The following is an 18,279-nucleotide window of genomic DNA, read 5'->3' on the forward strand; positions in this document are numbered from 1 at the left end:
ACTGGCCGAATGACGCCCTTTATAGATTCGCCCCCTGCATCTCCGCCCCTTCCTTTCCCGCCCTCCCTTGCGCTACGGGGCCGCCTGCGCCGGCCCGCACGGAACGCACGCTGGAGTCGTTGGTCCTCCCTCTCAGAATCTCTGGTTGGGAGACCTTTTGAAATGACAGGGGGAGGTGAATTTTCCTAATCCCTCCGCCTCCCCTCTCTGCTCCCTCTTGCACTGAGGTTGAAGGTTTGAAGGATCGAGGACAAAATTAGGCCTTTTTAATTCTACTTTTGGGTATGGTTTCATCTTCAGCTGAAGTGTCTCATTAATATCCCCCCCCCATAAGGAAAATGGTCTGTTCTGCGAATCGGTAATGGAGGCGGGGCCGGTCGGATCCTCCTGAGAAGGTTCCCGGAGGGAGTGCTGGGTCCGTCCTTAATCATGAATATGCAATTTCATCTTGAATATGCATGAACCGGTCAAGATGGCGAGTCCAGTCGTTTGTCCGGAAGTAGGCGATATTTGTCGAACGGCTTCCAGGGATGAGTGGGCAACTCCTGGTCTCTAATCCAGTACTGAACTCAGCTTTGGTCCTGGATCCCCAGGCTGAGCCGCTCGAAGAGGCCTCACCTCGGAGGCCTGCTCTGGAAGGAGGCTGGCCGCTGTCCGGGAGAGATCACGGGACCGCAACAATCCGGGAAAAGCAGATTAGCCATGGGGCGGAACACTACAGTCCTAGGGGATTTGAGGGCGGGGGGGGGGGGGGGGGGGGGCGGTTCGAGGAACCCGAACATTAGGAAATCCTCCCTTTATAGAATATTTCAGAAATAAGATGGGGGGGGGGGTTGGGGATGCCAAGGGATACTCCAATAAGAGAAGTGTAGGACTTCCACTCTCCCTCCAAAGCAGAGATGACACCAATTGCATAGCCACATTTAGAATGATCCTTGTTTGATGTCAGTGTCACGTCACCACCTTGGGAGGGGGCAGAACCAAGAGGAAAGGAAACCATCGCCTAAGGGAAAAAGGCCCACTCCCCTCCCCCCAGTGCAGCTGCTGGCACACTTCTGCCCCAATGCCCTTCTCTGCTGCAAAGGGAAATTCTCCCTGTGGCCCACAGCCAGCCTGCATTAGCCCCTGGATCTGAGACATTACTCCTTAGTTATTCCCTGATTCACAGGGCTTAGCCTAGACTCCATATTCCTTGGTCCCCAGGCTTGTTCCAGGTCTTCCGAATATCCCTCTCCACCTTTGACTTTGAGGGGTGTCCCTCTCCCACACCAGCTCTTTTCCAGGCACTTGTTCTCTCATGTTTGTATTCCAGTCTCCTATTTACCCCTGTCCCCCCCCAACCCCCAGGCTCTCAAGTTTGATCTCATTCCTCCACCTGCCCTTCCCTCTCACAGCTGAGGTTCTGGGCAGTGATGATGGCAATGCTGCCCAACACGACCCCTGCCCCCATTATGTCAGAAGGTGCCACAGTCTCATAGAGGACATAATACTGCAACATCAGGGCCACTACCACCTCAGAGTGCAGGACAGCGCATACCAGGGCAGGGTGGGCCTTGGTGACTGCATAGCTCACACACACAAAGGAGACCAAAGCAAGGATCCCCACTGCCCCCACACAGCTCCAACTCAGAGGGTCATTGGGTAGCACAGGGGTCTGTAGCAGAAAGAGGCCTGGCACAGAGCCCATTAGGCCCACCAAGCCAAATAGGAAGGCCACTGTTGGTAGGCAGGAGGGGAAGTGCAGGGAGCGGTAGACCAGAAGCCCCAGTGATAGAGCCAGGCCTCCTAGGAAAGCCAGCACATAGCCCAGGGCAGTGTAGAGTCCTGTTGTCCCCTCCTGCAGTGTCCCTAGTCCAGGTCCCACAATGATGATTAATCCCAGGGTACTGCCCAACAGGCCACACCAGTCGTAGCCACTGAGACCCTGACTCTCAAGGCAGAGGGCGAGGAGAGCAGAGCACACAGTAGAAGAACCTTTACGAACAGTGGCGGCATTGCCAGCAGGCACCACTTGAACCGCACTGTAGGCACATCCGATGCTGAGAACGTTGAGTAGAGCATGGAGAAAGGCCCGGCCCCGGACATCAGGAGGTCCCAGCAGTGGGTCACCACGCAGCTTAAGTAGCAGGGCAATGGGGAGGTGGAAGAGGCATCGACCGATGAGCAGCTCCAGCGAGGGCAAGTGGGAAGCCTGGTAAGCCATACGGGAGAAGGGGCCTACGAAGCCAGCAGGCAGGCCCCCACCCAGCAGGGCAACAAGCAGGCCCTTGGTTGCATCCGAGGGCCAGCAGCGCTGGTGTGAGGGGAGGCTGGGCGGAGTGGAGGGCGTCGATGGCTGGGTGAAGTCCGGCAGGTTGAAGTAGGGGTGACTGCCAGCCTGTTAGGGAGAAAGGAGCTCCGGCATGAGGGCAGTCACAGCCCAGGGAACTTGAGGCAAGGTGAATGCCAGGCTGGGGTCTGGGAGCCTGCAGAACAGAAGAGGAACTCAAAGGGCCTGAAAGGACCTGAAAGATGGATGCAGTGGTACAATGTGGGCCTTTAGCATCAAAAGCAGGAAGTTGGGAGTGAGTGATCCAGGAGTATCGTGTTTCTCTGGATAGGTTATTCTTGAGAGGAGAAAAAGGAGGACTCAGGGATGCTCTGTTGGTTCGAGAAAGGGGACGCAGCTTCCAGTGCTGTGTAGATGCTACATATCTGTGTGATGTCACAAGCTCCAGGGACATCTGGGTACATCATTATGAGTTTCATTTGTATGTGTCTCTAGGACCACTGGGAAGTTTTAGGGGAGAAGAAGGGGAGTTACCAGGAGCAGTATGTTGGGTTCCCTATGCCCCTTATGCCCCCTGGCCCCTATACTCACCATCGTTCCTTGGACTTCCTCCTCTCCTCCTGGCTCAGGGGGCCTGAGCCCCTCAGAGCTCCAGCCATTGTGACCTGGTTGGAGTGGGGGTGGGGTTCTTCTCTGGAACCTTCCTGGGGTGTGGGGGGGTGGCTATTTTCTCATGAATTCTAATTCTGCTTGTTTCATATCTTTGCTACCATGACTCCAAAGTGTGTCTGATTTTCCCTTTCTATTTTTTGGGGGGTACTAGGGATTGAACTTGGGAACGCTGTACCACTGAGCTACATCCCCAGTCCCCCTTTTTTTTATTTTGAGAAAGGATCTTCCTAAATTGCTGAGGCTGACCTTGAACTTTCAATTCTCCTACCTCAATCTCCCAAGTCCCTGGGAGTAAGCCACTGCACCCAGCTTCTCTCTGTAATAATAATAATAATAATAACAATAATAAATATATTATTGTTATTATTATTATTATTATTATTATTATTATTTTGGTGGTACTGGGGATTTAACCCAGGGCATGCTACCACTGAGTTACATCCCCAGATTTTTATTCTTTTTTTAAAGTTTGAGACAGGGTCTCACTAAATTACCTAGGTTAGCTTTAAACTTGTAATCCTTCTGCCTCAGCCATTGTGATTACAGGCATGTAATCTCTTTCTATGACTGGCTCTGTGATACTTCTTTGGCTTTAGATTCATTTGTTTATTTATGTCTTCCTTTGTTTCACAAAGGTTTTAAGGAGAGAAACTCTGAGTTTTGGCTCCTCTGTCTCCTGCGTTCTTTCCAGCACCAGGGAAGAGTCTCTGGGATTGTCCCTCTGGAGTTTCAGGAATGTGTTTCTTCTGTGTGTGCTTCTACCTGGTGTTTTGCTGGTGCTGTCCAAGGAGGCCCACACCAGGGCGTCTGCATTCATGCACAAAGTATATTGATGTGGATATTTCCACTAGTGGAGACAAAGTACCAAGCTGTGTGTTCATCTGCACTGGTGGTCATTGATGAGTGCCTGTTCCTAGGGCTTGGGGTTTTCCTTGCCATGCGCTTGCACACTTCTGGTTGTGTGTGTGTGTGTGTGTGTGTGTGTGTGTGTCTGTGTCTAGGGCTGCCCTGTGAGTGTGCTGGCCCTAGCTGAGTCTTTGGTTCCCAGTGGGTAGAACTGTGAGTCTGCCATGTTGTATATATGTGGCCCAGAGAGTGTGTGTATACTATTAGACGATTGCACCCCTTAGTGAAGGGCGTGCTGGAGAAAAGGCAGGGGTGAGGGTGTTCCTTCCTAGGGAGTGAGTGGCCGTGTGTCCCTGCAGGGACACTGCAGCCGGGCCCGCGCCCCGCTGTGTGTCCACCTTCCCGGTGGCCCTGCGCCTCGCGTTTTCCTGCATGGGATCGCCCGGGCCAAGGCCGTCGTACATTGCAGCCTTGTGTCGGTGTCTGCTGAGCTGCGCCGGCCTTCTCTCGGCGGCGGCGGCGCTGGGGGGGGACTGTTTCCGGGGGTGGGGGTGGGGGTAGGACCGGGGCGGGGGGAGCCGATGATGTCAGCGGCGGCGGCGGCGGCGGGGCCGGGCCGGGGCCGGGCGCTGGGGGGGCCAGGGCCGGAGCCGGAGCCGGAGCCGGAGCTGGAGGCGGGCGAAACCGGAGCGGCCGGGGGCGGCCACGGTGATGAGCCGGGCCTGGCGGACGCGGCGCCATCGCAGTCAGGTGGGCCCCGAGGCGAACCGGGCAGGGCTAGGGCGGACCGGAGCCAACTGCCGGGCCCCCTCCCCGCTGCCCGGCGCCGTGGGGGCCCTAGCCGCACCCCGGGCCGCTACCGCGCCCCTTTGGAGTTGACCTGGGGGCTCAGGGGTCGAGGGCTGAGCCTGGCCCCGCCCCCGGGCACGCATGGCGCTGGGGGGCGACTAAGGGGGCCCTGGTATGGCGTCCGAGGGAGCGGTGGACTGGGGATGCGATTGCCCCGGGCCGTGGAAGGGGCCGTGCTCACTCCCCCTTTGAAGGGTTAATTCTGCAGCCTAAAGTCCCCCTCCCTGCGGGGGGCAGATTGGGGGTGGGGTGGGGCGGGTGTGAGACCAGGCAAGCGCTGCAAGCTGCTGGGAGGGTGATGGCGTAGGAGCCAGGCAGAGAGGGGGAGGGGTGGGCCGCCGAGCGCCCCAGAATTGGGGTGTGCTGGGTGCTTGGGGTGCGCAGTGCGAGCAGGAGCCCTGGAACCGTCGCGCCGTCGGGGCAGGGTTGTGGCTGTGAGTCTTGGAGATTGTGTCTCTTGCAGTGTTGTGGGGCAAGGTAAACCGCTTTGGGCACCACCGTTTGCTCCTCTGGCAGTCAGGGGTCCCGGTAGGGCCCTCCCTGGGCCATAGAGATAGAAAGCCTGTAGGAGTGTCCAGTGCTGTGGGGCAGAATTACTTACAAGATGTGGCCCTATGGCTTTGGGTGACAGATGGGCATTCTAAGCAGGGCACAATGCGCTGAGTGCGGAGTTTGTTCGATGTAAGGTTGTATGTATATTCTCTACCAGCCTGTGTTTTCTTGCACGTATGTTTTGTGCTGCATATATGAACTGTTTATGAACGCTTGTTCTCTGCATAGCTGGCACGATGTACTTCTTATGGAGGGCTCCAGAATGCAGGGTGTATATGCCCATTTTGAAGGGGCAATTGTGGACCCTCGAGTTAAGGTATCACATCTAGGTCTCATTTCTGTGGCCCTGCCAAGGTGTGGTCTACTTGTGGTGAGGACAAACCGTTGGGTGGGTTTGTGTGTTTGTGCTGAGCGAGTTGCATAGGGGCTACACATCTAGAACCCAGATCCCCTGGATCACAAGGGGATTGATAAACCCCAGGGTGTGTCTCTGGAGCCAGTGGGTCAGCTGGCACTGGTGTGAAAGATTCTGGGTGGGATGTGAAAGTTGTGTTTATGAGATCGTGGGCAGCCAAGCAAGAGGAAGGTTGTGTGTTTGCAACATTCTCCACTAGATTCTTTTGTGACGTTGTTTGTGGGATCCTGTCCGGGCTGTTGGGCTGGGAGGCAAGCTGGTCAGAAAACACTTGTGGGGAGGGAGGTGGCATGACAAGGGCAATGTGGGCCTCAGACCCAAGAGACCAGCTGCAAACTGTGTGTGAGTGCCTACCTTCTGTATGCTTAAGTGGCGGTGTGGAGCTGCAGAGGAGATGTTATGGGAAGACAGGGAGATAAATATGGGGCAGAGCAAGGGCAGGAGGCATGGGTGTTGTCAGGTTGGCGCATCTCTTTTGTAGGGTCTGTGTGCTTGCCCCTCACCCAGCCTGTCAGGGTCACTGAGAGGAGAGTCCTGGCGCCTGCAAGGGAAGTGAGCTTAGACAGTGTGACTCCTTGGGCATGTTTATGTAAAGACCGGGTGTGACTTTTGTCACTAAAATGGAAAAAAGAAACATGAAGTTTTCAGTTTCCTCCTCCTACTTTGCCCTCTCCCTCTCTCTACCCCCCTTGTGGGTATCTGTGACGCACACTGGGCCCCACTCCTGTGACTGGAAGAAGGTGGAAGGGCCTTGAACAGAATTCGCTCACTAGGCAGATTCCTGAGAACAGGTTTTCCTCACCTTTGGGGCCTGGGCTTTCTGTAGGGGCATGTGTGTGTGCACATGCGTGCATGCTCCAATTGTACATGACACTGTGTACTTCTTCTATCCTGTGGAAATGTATATATATATGGGGGCAAGAGGGCATTGTGACTGGATCCTTCAGCATGGGGGTGGGAAGGAGGCTGGCTGCTGTGTGAAGCCTGCATGACAGGTGCAAGACAGAAGCCCCACACTGGAACTAAAGAGTTCTGGTGGCTTTGAGACTCACTGGCACTTTGCCTAAGTGAGCCTCAGTTCCACATCTGTAAAACTGCTCTAATTATGTGTCCTACCTACCAAAGACACCTGGGAAACAGACCTGGAATGTTAGCTTCAGTTTGGGGGCTGTGCCTGGGCCAGATCCTCTGCCAGCAGAGAATCCCCTTCCGGTTCACTAATAGCAATGGCTGTAAACACTTGGTTAATACTGACTGAGTATTAGGCACCATTCTTAGTGCTTTTTCTTACTGTTGCTCATCTAGTCCTCACGGTAGGTACTCTGATTACCTCCCTTTTTCAGATGAGGCAACTGAGGCCCAGAGAAGTTAGTAATTTGCCCAAAGTCACTTAGCTAGTAAGAGGATTCAAACTCTATTTGAATCCAAGCAGTCAGTTTCCAGGTCCTGTGCTCTTAATTCTGTATTCTGCTGCCTTTCTGGGGTTTTTAGTGGACCTCTCTCTCACACACACACACACACACACACACACACACACACACCCCACATTTCTCCCCAGTTTCTGCAGAACTCAGCATCTCACCAGGAGACCAGCATGCTTAGGTAGTGCTCTCGGGAATCCCAGTCCAGCGCTTGAGACCCTAAAGATCTGCTACTATATAACACAGGGGCTGGCCAGAGGGGCACAAAATGTTGGTAAGTCAAAGGAAAGAAAGGTCGTCCTAGTCCTGTGGGTCAGGGAGGGCCAAAAAGAAGAAAACACTTGATTTGATCTTAACATTTTGGAGGGATATTGAGAAGAGGTTACGGAAAGGGCATTGCTGGCAGGAGACCCAGCAGAGGCAAAAGCACAGAGGTGGAACATGTAGAGGTTGGAGAGCACACTGGGTGTTTGAAGAGAGAATAATAGAGGCAAGATTAAGGGGAGCTTGGAGCTGGACCAGAGTCCTTGAGTGCCTGGTGGAGGAATTTGAACTTCATTCTGAAGTGAGTGAGGTCTAGGGACAGTTTTTGAACATAGCAGTGTTAGTACCTGAACTGTTAACAGGAACACTGACTCCCAGTGGGAGTAAAGCTGGATGGGAGAGGTAAGCCTAAAGGCAGAGGGCTGGGAGGTCATGGCCTTGGACCATGGAAGTGTTAACAAGGACCTTTTCGGGGGCCAAACACGGGTTGAGAAGAAAACTTTCAGAGCCGTTCCCAAGCTCGGCTGCAGTTTCAGCCAGACTTGGTGACTGCTGGATTTGGGAGCGAGGGAAAGGGTGGAGTCAGACATGACACATTTAGCACTTAGCACGTGAGACTTTGTGTAGTGATTTATGTAACCAGCTGCCCTGCTGTAGGCCCCTTCAGGGCAGGATCCAGCAGAATGACAGAGTAAAAGATTTAACATCTGGGGTCGACCCAGCCTGAATTTGAATCTTGTCTTTGCTATTTACAAGCTGTGTGACCTTGATCAAGGAACATCCCTCTCTGGTTCCTCTTCTATAGAATTGTGAGAATAAAAATACCTATTGTGGATGACCATTTCAAGGATTAAATGAGGCAATGCAGCCCTTGGAAACTATCAAATTGTGTATACCCTAGTAGTGGTCAAGTTATGATCATCATTCCCAGCTCCTTGCTGACTCAATGTGGCACTGAGGATGGCTCGGTGGAACTGAGGATAGACAGCCTTCAAGCAGACTTTGAGGGCAAGTTCGTTCATTTATCAGAATAATGTGTGTGTGTGTGTGTTTACTGGGGTTGAACTCAGGGTTTTGTACATGCTAAACAAACACTCTATCACTGAGTTACACACTCAGCTCCTAAAAAATTTCTTAACCCCCCGAATTGTGTGCTAGACACTGTGCTCAGGCCTGGAGAAAAATTCCCACTGTTGCCAGCCTTGAAGTCTACCTTCTAGAGATAAATGAGCAATGTGTTTTACTAAGTTCCAAGAAGAAAAATAAAGTAGGGTAGGAAGATATGAAGTTTTGGGAGGTGGGGGTGGCCAGAGAAGGCCCGGGAGTAACGGGACTTTTTGAATCAAGCTGTGAGGTATGAAGTTATCTGAAGGAAAGAACATTCTATGCAGAGGGAACAAGAGGTGGAGCATGTCTGGTGGCCATGCTCAGATGCCCACCATAGTGGCACCTCAGAGGTCACACAAGCTGTCAAGAGTAGAGGAATGGTGAGAATAAGAAACCTAAAACCGGAAAGCCACCACATTTCCCTTGAAGCCCAATTTCTGCCTCTTGTTTTTCACCACTTCCCACTACCATCTTCCAGGCCTGAGTTCCAAGACAAGGCACAATCTACCTTGATATCCACAGGAAATTGATTCCAGGGCTCATCACAGATATGACATCCTTGGATGCTCAAGTCCCTTACATAAAATGGCATAATATTTGTATCTAACATATGTATACTTTAAGTTATCTCTACTTATAATATTTAACACCATGTAAATGCTATGTAAATATTCATTATACTGTACTTAGGGAATATGATAAGAAAAATAAAGTCTGTACTTGTACAGATATGATTTTTTTCAGAATATTTTCAATCTTCCATTGGTTGAATCTACCACTTATTATTTAATCTTTTCAATAACCCCACAAGTGGGAGCTATTAATCATCTTCGCCTTATGGATAAGGAAACTTAGATACAGAGAGGTTAAGTGACTTGTGTGAGGTCACATAGCTAGTGTCTTCTCCACCCTGCACAAGCCCTTGCAGGGCAGTGGCCAATCAAACTCAGGAAAGCTGAATCCAAACCCTAGCTGGGTTAGCAACGAGACCAGGGGCAGGGGATTGGGACTAGAAAATATGCTTAGCATGCAAAAGGCCCAAGGTTTGATCCCTAGCACTGCCAGAAACAAAAAACAGGCAAATCACTACATCACTATATTTCCTAGACCTGAAATGAGTTTATAGTGTTGAAATTCTCTACACCTGTTTTGTTTAGTTTTGTTTACACCTGTTTTACACCTGACCATTTTGGGTATTGAGATGGTGCAGATAAAATGTTTGGCACTATATTTTGCACATAAGTATTTTATAAATGGCAGCTACAAAGACCATAATAATTATGATTCTAGATGATCTCAAAGGGCCAGTCCAGCTTTGAGTGTCTGTGGTTCTAGGAAACCATGACAGGCCTTGTCCAAGTGTCAAGGCAGTCAGCACACAGCTGTGTGTCTGCAGCACCAAGCCTCTCATGGGTGCTTGTGCAGGTGAGCAGGGCTGGCCATGGCTGAATAGGGAGTGGAATTGAACTCTGACTTTTGCTCACTGGAAAAAGGTGACACAAAAACTCCAGGTAGAGTAGTGGCACCCTGGTGGGGGCTATAAACATGTCCTTCATCATGTTGTAGTGAAGTCATCAGAAATACTGACTTTGAAGCCAAGTTTCCTGGAATCAGATCCCAGCCCAGCTACTGATAATTTATCTACTCGGGCAAATTATACAGTACATCTGAGCCTCTGCCACCTTAAAATGAATAAACTATCTGCTACCTTTCAGGGTAGCAATGAGAAGCAAATGAAATAATGCCATAAAGTGCTGACTCTTGGGATCCCAGTAGGCCGGAGGCTATCATGGAAGAAGTAGGAAGTCTAATCACAGCCCATGCTTGGGTTGAGGACTTTTCCCTAGGATTCCCAACCTATTCACAGCATGAACAGAGTAACTTGACCAGTTCCTGGTCTGTGCCTGGCAGTCAGGGTTGTTAAAACTTTCAAATAGGGGCTGGAAATTATAGCTCAGTGGTAGAGCACTTGCCTAGCACATGTGAGGCACTGGGTTCAAGCCTCAACACCACATAAAAATAAATAAAGGTTAAAAAAAAACCTTTTGCATATCATCTCTGTTTGCATATCTCTGTTCAGGAGAGGAATCAGAGCTGTCTTTTGCAGGAAAATGAGATATGGGGAGAAGGCCTTTTAGTCCAGATGGTATGGGTGATAAATGGGAAAAGAACATTTTGCAGTGTTTGGGGATTATATGAACTCCTGATGCAGGCCATGCATGAGTATATGCATGATGTGGGGCACTCAGAAGGATGCCCACTCCCTCTGCAAAAAGGTCAGAGTTCCCAGGCTGCCTGGAGGGCAGATGAGAGAGACCTGCCTGACCTTACAGGTCAACAGGTCTAATTCTATGAACAGAGCCCACTTGCTATTCCCAGCTCTATATGACTTTGAATAAAGCACTGAAACCCAGATATTCAAGTAAAAGATGGGAACTCAAGCCCCTATAGTACCCAGGTGGGGAAATAGCTATGAGTTGCTCTTTGAGCTGACAAGTACCAAACTTGCATTTGGGTTGCCTGCTATTCCTTTTGGAGGAGGCTTCCAGCAAGAGGTGAGCTAAGGGTTTCATTTCCCCTGCTTTTTAAGCCCAAGTTCCTTGGCCACCAGGTCTCAGATAAGAAGTGGGTTCCAAGGCTCTCCACTCCTGGTCTGGTGGCCTTTCCAGTGCCCTTTAGAGACTGGAACAAGCTGGCACTTGTCAGTGGTCTTCAGAGGTCACTTGATACCTGAGCCAGAAACCCCTTCTAAGATTTAGAGGACTGGAGACCTGTGAGGAGGCCCTCTGCTAATTTGAATAGCCAGGGGCTTGGTCCAATAAAGAAGTTCACACTGACAAGGCCTGGGTGTGGGGCAAACCTGTAATCCCAGCAACTGGGAAGACTGAGGCAGGAGGATCACAAGTTCAAGACCAGCCTCAGAGCTAGGTGTGGTGGCACATACCTGAAATCCCAGTGCAAAGTCAAAACCAGCCTCAGCAATTTAATAAGACCTTGTCTCAAAATAAAATATGAAGGGCTGGGGATATAGCTTACTTGGCAGAGTACTTGCCTCGCAAGCACAAGGCCCCAGGTTCAGGTTCAAATCCCCAGCACCGCAAAAAAAAAAAAAAAAAAAAAAAAAAAAAAAAAAAAAAAAAAAAAAAAATATATATATATATATATATATATATATATATATATCTCCCTGGTACCCCCCCCAAAAAAAATCACACAAATCTATCTCAATAAATAAATAAACCCATTGTGATAAAAGAAAATATTGAAATCTTTGATTTCCTTTGAGCCCCAAGGTTGGACCAAAGGACTTGAAAATTATTTGACAGGCTTTCCTGAACCTATAGGATTGAACTGTGCTGCTGACTTGTTTAGAGGATGAATTAGGAATATGTGAATCATCTTGTTTCTGTACTTCTGTGGGCCAGCAGAAAAAGCCTCTGCAAAAATCTTTGTGACCTCCTAGGTCTCACTGGATGAGGCTAAACAAATAACCTTTCAGATACTCATGGAAGGGATCAGGGTCTGCAGAGCAGTGCAGGTGTCCTCTCTGGCCCTGACCACTGTACTAATACCCACTCCCTACAGTCCTGCGTTTCCAGTTCTTGTCCTAAGGACCCTTTCCTGCCTCCTCCTCTCAGTTCTCCTGACATGGTTTCTGTTTCTCCACAGAAGGAAGAGGCTGGGCAGAAGGGACTCACTGAGCCACCCCCCAGTCCGCTCCATGTTGGCTGTGCTCTCAGGTGAGAGGGTACCAAGAGGACTACAACTAAGAAAAATTAAACCTAGGGTAGCATGCCAGCAAAGGCAGCGATTTTGTCCAGGTTGGGGAGTTCTGGGAAATGATTGGCAGTAGTTGTGGGAGCTTCCTTATCCTTCCAATGAGGGGTTTCCATTGCTTATGTTGCTAGTCTGTGACTTTGGAGGTAATAGACTTTGGAGGTAATAGACTTCTTGACCTTTATGATGACCTATAGTATCTCTGACCTCTCTTCTAACCCTGGATATTAGAAATACTGATCTTGAACATTGGTTAGACTTGGGTGGTTGAGTGTTAACTTCTGTGACCTGAAGTTACTCAGCCTTCTACCAATTTCTGACCAGCAGCATCTGACCCCTTCCCAGTTCACTTCCCTGGTCTTAGAGGCCCCTGCCTTCTGCACAGCCTCTGAGACTCTCCCTGGCCTCTTTTCCCCATGTCTAGGCTGGCGCCATGCCCCCACCTGCAGAGGTGACGGACCCATCCCATGCCCCTGCCGTCTTGCGCCAGCTCAATGAGCAGCGGCTCCGTGGCCTCTTCTGTGACGTCACTCTCATAGCCGGAGACACCAAGTTCCCTGCTCACCGCAGCGTCCTGGCTGCCTCTAGTCCCTTCTTCAGAGAGGCCCTGCTAGCTTCAGCCCCTCTGCCCCTCCCACCAGTTACTGGGGGCTCAGCTCCCAACCCTGCAACCACCACAGCTGCCTCTTCTTCCTCCTCCTCTTCCTCCTCTTCCTCTTCTTCCTCTTCTTCCTCTTCCTCCTCTTCTCCCCCTCCAGCCTCTCCCTCTGCTTCATCCCCACCCCGGGTCCTTGAGCTTCCAGGGGTCCCAGCAGCTGCCTTCTCTGATGTCCTCAACTTCATCTATAGTGCCCGGCTTGCACTCCCTGGTGGTGGAGGGGACGGGGCAGCTGTGGCAGAGATTGGAGCTCTGGGTCGGCGTCTGGGCATCTCCCGCCTGCAAGGCCTTGGGGAGGGAGGCGATGCATGGGTACCTCCCACCCCAGCCCCCATGACCACCTCACAGCCTGAAGAGGACAGCTTCAGGTCTGGGCCTAAGCCAGATGGAGAATGGGAGGGTGACGGGGCTGATGCCCAGGCTCCTGACTCACAGCCCCCCCTGCCCCGTCGGCCCCTCCCTTGCCCACGATGTGGAAAAAGCTTCATCCATCCTAAGCGGCTACAGACCCATGAGGCCCAATGTCGACGGGGGGCCAGCACTCGGGGTTCCACAGGGCTGGGAGCTGGGGGCTCTGGCCCTGGTGGTCCTGCAGGAGTGAATGCCTCAGCCCTACCCCCACCAGTGGGCTTCCGAGGTGGCCCTGAGCACGTGGTGAAGGTAGTGGGTGGCCATGTGCTGTACGTGTGTGCAGCCTGCGAGCGTTCCTACGTGACCCTGTCCAGCCTGAAGCGGCACAGCAATGTGCACTCATGGCGGAGGAAGTACCCCTGCCGCTACTGTGAGAAGGTGTTTGCCCTGGCTGAGTACCGCACCAAGCACGAGGTGTGGCACACCGGGGAGCGCAGGTGAGTGGCCTGGGTCCAGGAGTGGAGGGTTGGGAAGGAGGGCCCAGAGTCAGCATTCAGAGGCTTTGGGCAAGTGAGAGAAGATGTAGAGGTCTAGAAAGTAATCCTCAATCTGTTCTACTTATGCCCTGGCCCCTGCTCACCAGCACTCACTCACTGCCCACCCCCACAGCCTGTTCCTTCAGCTGATGCTTAACAGCACCTTGCCCACCTGTGTCCTGGCTTGGCACTATAGGGAAGGCCAGGAAGGAAAGAGTGAATTACCCTTACAGCAGAAGACTATGGGAACAAAGGCATGTTCACCAGTACTTATAATACTTAGAACAATGCTGGGTAGTTCCACAGCATGTCCTTGTTCTTAAGTCATTTCCTCATTCTGTTATTCATGCTTCAGAAGGCTTTGTGAGTTGGGATGTGTGATCATTCCCAGTTCACAGATGGAAGAGTTGAGGTTGGGAGTGGTGCCCCTCAGGAGGCTGGCAGGATGGGGCAAAACTGCATGAAGGGAGGGTGAGAAGATGGCTAGGGGAATTATAGGTTTGAGGGCTACAGAGGACATGGAAACTGAGACCTTGGCTTCATGGCCCCTGACTCAAGTGGCTCTGTTCCTGCCCTGTTCCCTGCTGTCCTGGCCCAGGTACCAGTGCATCTTCTGCTGGGAGACCTTTGTCACCTATTATAACCTGAAGACCCACCAGCGAGCCTTCCATGGCATTAGCCCGGGCCTCCTAGCCAGTGAGAAGACACCCAATGGAGGCTACAAGCCCAAGCTCAATACCCTGAAGCTGTACCGCCTGCTTCCCATGCGGGCAGCGAAGCGACCCTACAAGACCTACAGCCAGGGAGCCCCTGAGGCTCCCCTTTCTCCAAGCCTCCACACACCGGCCCCTGTGGCAATGCCAGCTAGCCCCCCACCTGGACCCCCACCTGCCCCAGAGCCTGGTCCACCACCCTCTGTCATCACCTTTGCTCACCCAGCTCCTTCTGTCATTGTCCATGGGGGCAGTAGCAGTGGTGGAGCAGGGGGTGGGCCAACCAGCACAGGAGGGTCTCAGGCTGCCTCAGTAATCACTTACACTGCTCCTCCAAGGCCCCCTAAGAAACGAGAATATCCACCTCCTCCCCCTGAGCCTGCAGCAACACCCACCAGCCCAGCCACCACCTTGGTCAGCCCAGCCACAGCTGCAGGGCCAGCTACAGCCACAGAGGAGGCCAAGGGCCGGAATCCACGGGCTGGGAGGACTCTGACTTATACAGCCAAGCCAGTGGGTGGGATTGGTGGGGGTGGGGGTCCCCCCCCAGGGCCTGGCAGGGGCCCCTCTCAGCTACAGGCTCCACCTCCACTGTGTCAGATCACTGTGCGAATTGGAGAAGAGGCCATTGTCAAGCGCCGAATCTCAGAAACTGATCTTCGTCCTGGAGAGCTGAGCGGAGAGGAGATGGAGGAGAGTGAGGAGGAGGATGAAGAGGAAGAGGAGGAGGATGAGGAAGAAGATGAGGAGGAGGAATCAAAGGCTGGTGGGGAGGACCAGCTCTGGAGGCCCTACTATTCATACAAACCTAAGCGCAAGGCTGGAGCTGCCAATGGAGGCGGTGGTGGGGGCAGTGGGATGGCCCGAGGTCGAAGGCCACCACGCTGGAGGCAAAAGCTGGAACGGAGGGGCTGGGAAGAGAACCCCACAGTGGAGAGCCCAGTAGGGCGTGTCCGTGGTGAGCGGAGACACCGCTGTGGGGACTGTGCCCAGACCTTTACCACCCTGAGGAAGCTGCGAAAGCACCAGGAGGCTCACAGCGGGGGCTCCCATAGCTCTCGTGCTGGACGGAGGCCTTCTACCCGCTTCACCTGTCCCCACTGTGCCAAGGTGTGCAAGACAGCCGCTGCCCTGAGCCGCCATGGACAGAGGCATGCTGCTGAGCGGCCTGGAGGCACCCCCACACCTGTCATTGCCTATTCTAAGGGCAGCACTGGCACCAGGTCTGGGGATGTCAAGGAAGAGGCCCCCCAGGAGATGCAAGTGTCCTCATCCAGTGGAGAGGCAGGCGGTGGGAATGCTGCTGAGGAAGCTTCTGAGATGGCCTCACTCCAGGACCCTGTAATCTCAGGGGGCGAGGAGCCCCCGGTAGCTGGAGGGGGCAGCTATGCATACCCCCCTGTGCAGGAATTTCCACTGGCTCTGATAGGGGGTGGCCGGGAACCAAGTGGAGGCAGAGGAAAACCTGGGAGTGAGGGGCTAGTGGGTGTTTCTGAAGGGGATCGGATAGAGGGGATGGGGGCTGCCAAAGTCACCTTCTACCCTGAGCCCTATCCACTTGTCTATGGCCCCCAGCTCCTTGCTGCCTACCCTTACAACTTCAGCAACTTGGCTGCTCTTCCAGTTGCTCTCAACATGGTCCTACCCGATGAGAAGGGTGGGGGAGCCCTTCCTTTCCTACCAGGGGTCTTTGGCTACGCAGTGAATCCTCAAGCAGCACCCCCTACTCCCCCAACTCCACCTCCCCCAACTCTTCCTCCATCAGTTCCCCCTAAGGGAGAAGGGGAAAGGGCAGGGGTTGAGAGAAACCAGAAGGGAGATGTGGGGTGAGCTCTAGGGCCAGATCCCCCTTTCACCAGATGCCGCCCTCCCTGAACCCCCTACCACTACCAGCTCCCTGGCTTTCCTGCCCCTTAGGAGCCCCACCACACTCTTGTGCAGGGACTTGGGGGCCCCTGGAGCTCAGGAGTCAGGCTGCTTTGTGTGAGATTGTAGTTTTCCCATCTCCTGGGAAGGGATCTTTGGTGGTTCCCCTCTCGATCTTCCTCCAGGGAATGGCCCCATGAGGGGCAGGGCCAGCTCCCATCCCTTCTCCAGCCCTTGGGGCAACTGAGCAATATACTTATCTGAATCTCTACTCATGGCCCCCACCAGCTCTGAATGTCTAACCTGCTCCCCTAATTCGTAAACCTAGGGGGAAACCATCTCTCCTAATAATCCCCACCTCATTCTGAAGCTTTCTCTAAGCCCTTCCCTAGATGCTTCCTAGCACATTCCATTCTTTGTGGCCCAGGGCCTGGACCAGACCATTGTGATACCTGACCCACCTGCCTGGGAACATGGCTTTGGATTCCGTTCTTCCCAAGGGTGGGTTTCTCTGTCCCTGTTTCCTTCACATAGAGATGCCATGCCTTCCTTGACTTCCATGCCTTTGGATCTTCCATGTTCCTCATACTCCTGGGCTTTGGAGATGGCCTCACCCAATCCAGGTCAAGGAGGTATTGACAGGAGGGCTTAACCCTCTGTTCCATGGCTGAGTACTCTTCCAACCCAGGCCAGGGAAATCTTGGCCTTACCTTGACCCTCAAATCCAGTGAGCTCCAGATTCTTCCAAGGCAAAAGAGGTGAATAGATCACACCTCTTCATGCCTTTTTATATGGCCTCTTCTGGGCTAAATCAGATTTGGGGGTCAGGAGGAAAGAACTCCATATGGAATGGAGAAAGGAATCTACTTTCTCCCATTTTTTCCCCTTTCCTGATGGTTTCTCCCAGACTAGACCAAATAGCCAGAAAAATGATGGGGGTTGGATGGGTGGGTAAGCCCAAGATTTGCACATGACCTTCCATCCTTACCTTTACCCCATCTTCCCTAGTGTCGCTCTCCTCACCAATCACTCCAGATGGTTTTGGGGGAACCATCCTACTTTCTTGGTGGGCTTTGGGGTATCCCCACCAACTTTCCCTCCAAAAGAGCACCTTACACCCCATCTTTGACTCAGTTCCCCACACCCAAAGATCCCAGCCTAGGGATGGGGTATAGGGACCTTAAATAGTCCCTAATCCCTAATTTGCACTAGTTAACCCTGGTCAGGGGTCCCTATATCCTTCCAGTGGGGGAGATAACTGAAATGTTTGTTCCTAATTCTGTTTGAAAACAGGGCCTCCCTGCTCTGTGATTGGAAGAACATTTCTCTTCACCCCCACCTGTCCTCTTCCCCCAGAAAAAAACAGCTCTCAAGGGGAGAATCAGTTTGGGGGAGAAAATTTGACAAATGGGAATTAGAGGAGTGCAGTTTTAAAATGGGAAAAAGTTGCTGTCAAGATGGCAGCTTTTCTCTCAGCTACTGTTTTTTGGGGCCAAGATGGCTGCCCTCTCAGCAACTGCCTAGAGGGCAAGATCATGGCTTTTAGAGGGAAGCAAATCTGGGGAGTGCCAGGATCATCATCCTGTCCCCTCTTTCCCTCCCAGCTTATAGGAAGGGGGAGGTGTTGGACAGGCTTCCTGAATGTTAACCTGGGAGGAGTCACTCCTTTCCTCCTCTGTCTCTTTGCACTTTTCTTGGTCTTGGCCACAGTCTGAGTGAAGAATTTCCTACTGAATGTACCAAGTTCCAATTTTTAATGGGGAAAACATTTGAAACAGGGAAAAATGCAAAAAAAAAAAAAAAAAAAAAAAAAATCACTAAAAATTCCCACAAATCTTGTTTCTGGCACTTTAGAAAAACTGCGAAAAATACATAATAAAGAATACATATATATATATATATATATATCTACACACAAATTATATATATCTATATATACAGCGGAACCACAAGAGAGACTGAGGAAGGCCTTGGAGGCAGGGG

At 52.1% G+C, this 18,279-nt stretch overlaps 2 protein-coding genes across 4 annotated transcripts; one reads left to right on the top strand and one right to left on the bottom strand.

Moving 5' to 3' along the window:
- Positions 1–1,363: 1,363 nt before the first annotated feature.
- SLC35G6 (solute carrier family 35 member G6) lies at positions 1,364–2,404 on the bottom strand (the record flags this gene model as incomplete). Its single annotated transcript, XM_079134784.1, is given in 2 exon segments — positions 1,364–2,380; positions 2,384–2,404. Coding segments are annotated over 2 exon segments (1,038 nt in total).
- On the top strand, positions 2,055–18,120 carry ZBTB4 (zinc finger and BTB domain containing 4). 3 transcript variants are annotated; one of them, XM_079134776.1, is made up of 4 exons: positions 2,055–2,194; positions 12,065–12,135; positions 12,597–13,678; positions 14,316–18,120. In XM_079134776.1, the coding sequence occupies exons 3-4, from the start codon at positions 12,606–12,608 to the stop codon at positions 16,258–16,260; spliced, it is 3,018 nt and encodes a 1,005-aa protein (XP_078990902.1). In that variant the 5' UTR covers positions 2,055–2,194; positions 12,065–12,135; positions 12,597–12,605; the 3' UTR covers positions 16,261–18,120. The 3 variants fall into 3 exon arrangements, with proteins under 3 accessions (XP_078990902.1, XP_078990901.1, XP_078990903.1); XM_079134775.1 differs by lacking the exon at positions 2,055–2,194 and adding an exon at positions 4,380–4,537; XM_079134777.1 differs by lacking the exon at positions 2,055–2,194 and adding an exon at positions 4,985–5,113.
- The last annotated feature ends 159 nt before the right edge of the window (positions 18,121–18,279 follow it).

This window comes from Sciurus vulgaris (genome assembly GCF_902686455.1).
Source record: "Sciurus vulgaris genome assembly, chromosome: 3".
In the NCBI taxonomy this organism is placed as follows: Eukaryota; Metazoa; Chordata; class Mammalia; order Rodentia; family Sciuridae; genus Sciurus; species Sciurus vulgaris.

Coding starts and splice junctions, on each gene's coding strand:
- ZBTB4 (XM_079134776.1), top strand. CDS start 12,606: ATGCCCCCACCTGCAGAGGTGACGGACCCATCCCATGCCCCTGCCGTC. Junction 13,679..14,315: donor TGGCACACCGGGGAGCGCAG/GTGAGTGGCCTG, acceptor GTCCTGGCCCAG/GTACCAGTGCATCTTCTGCT.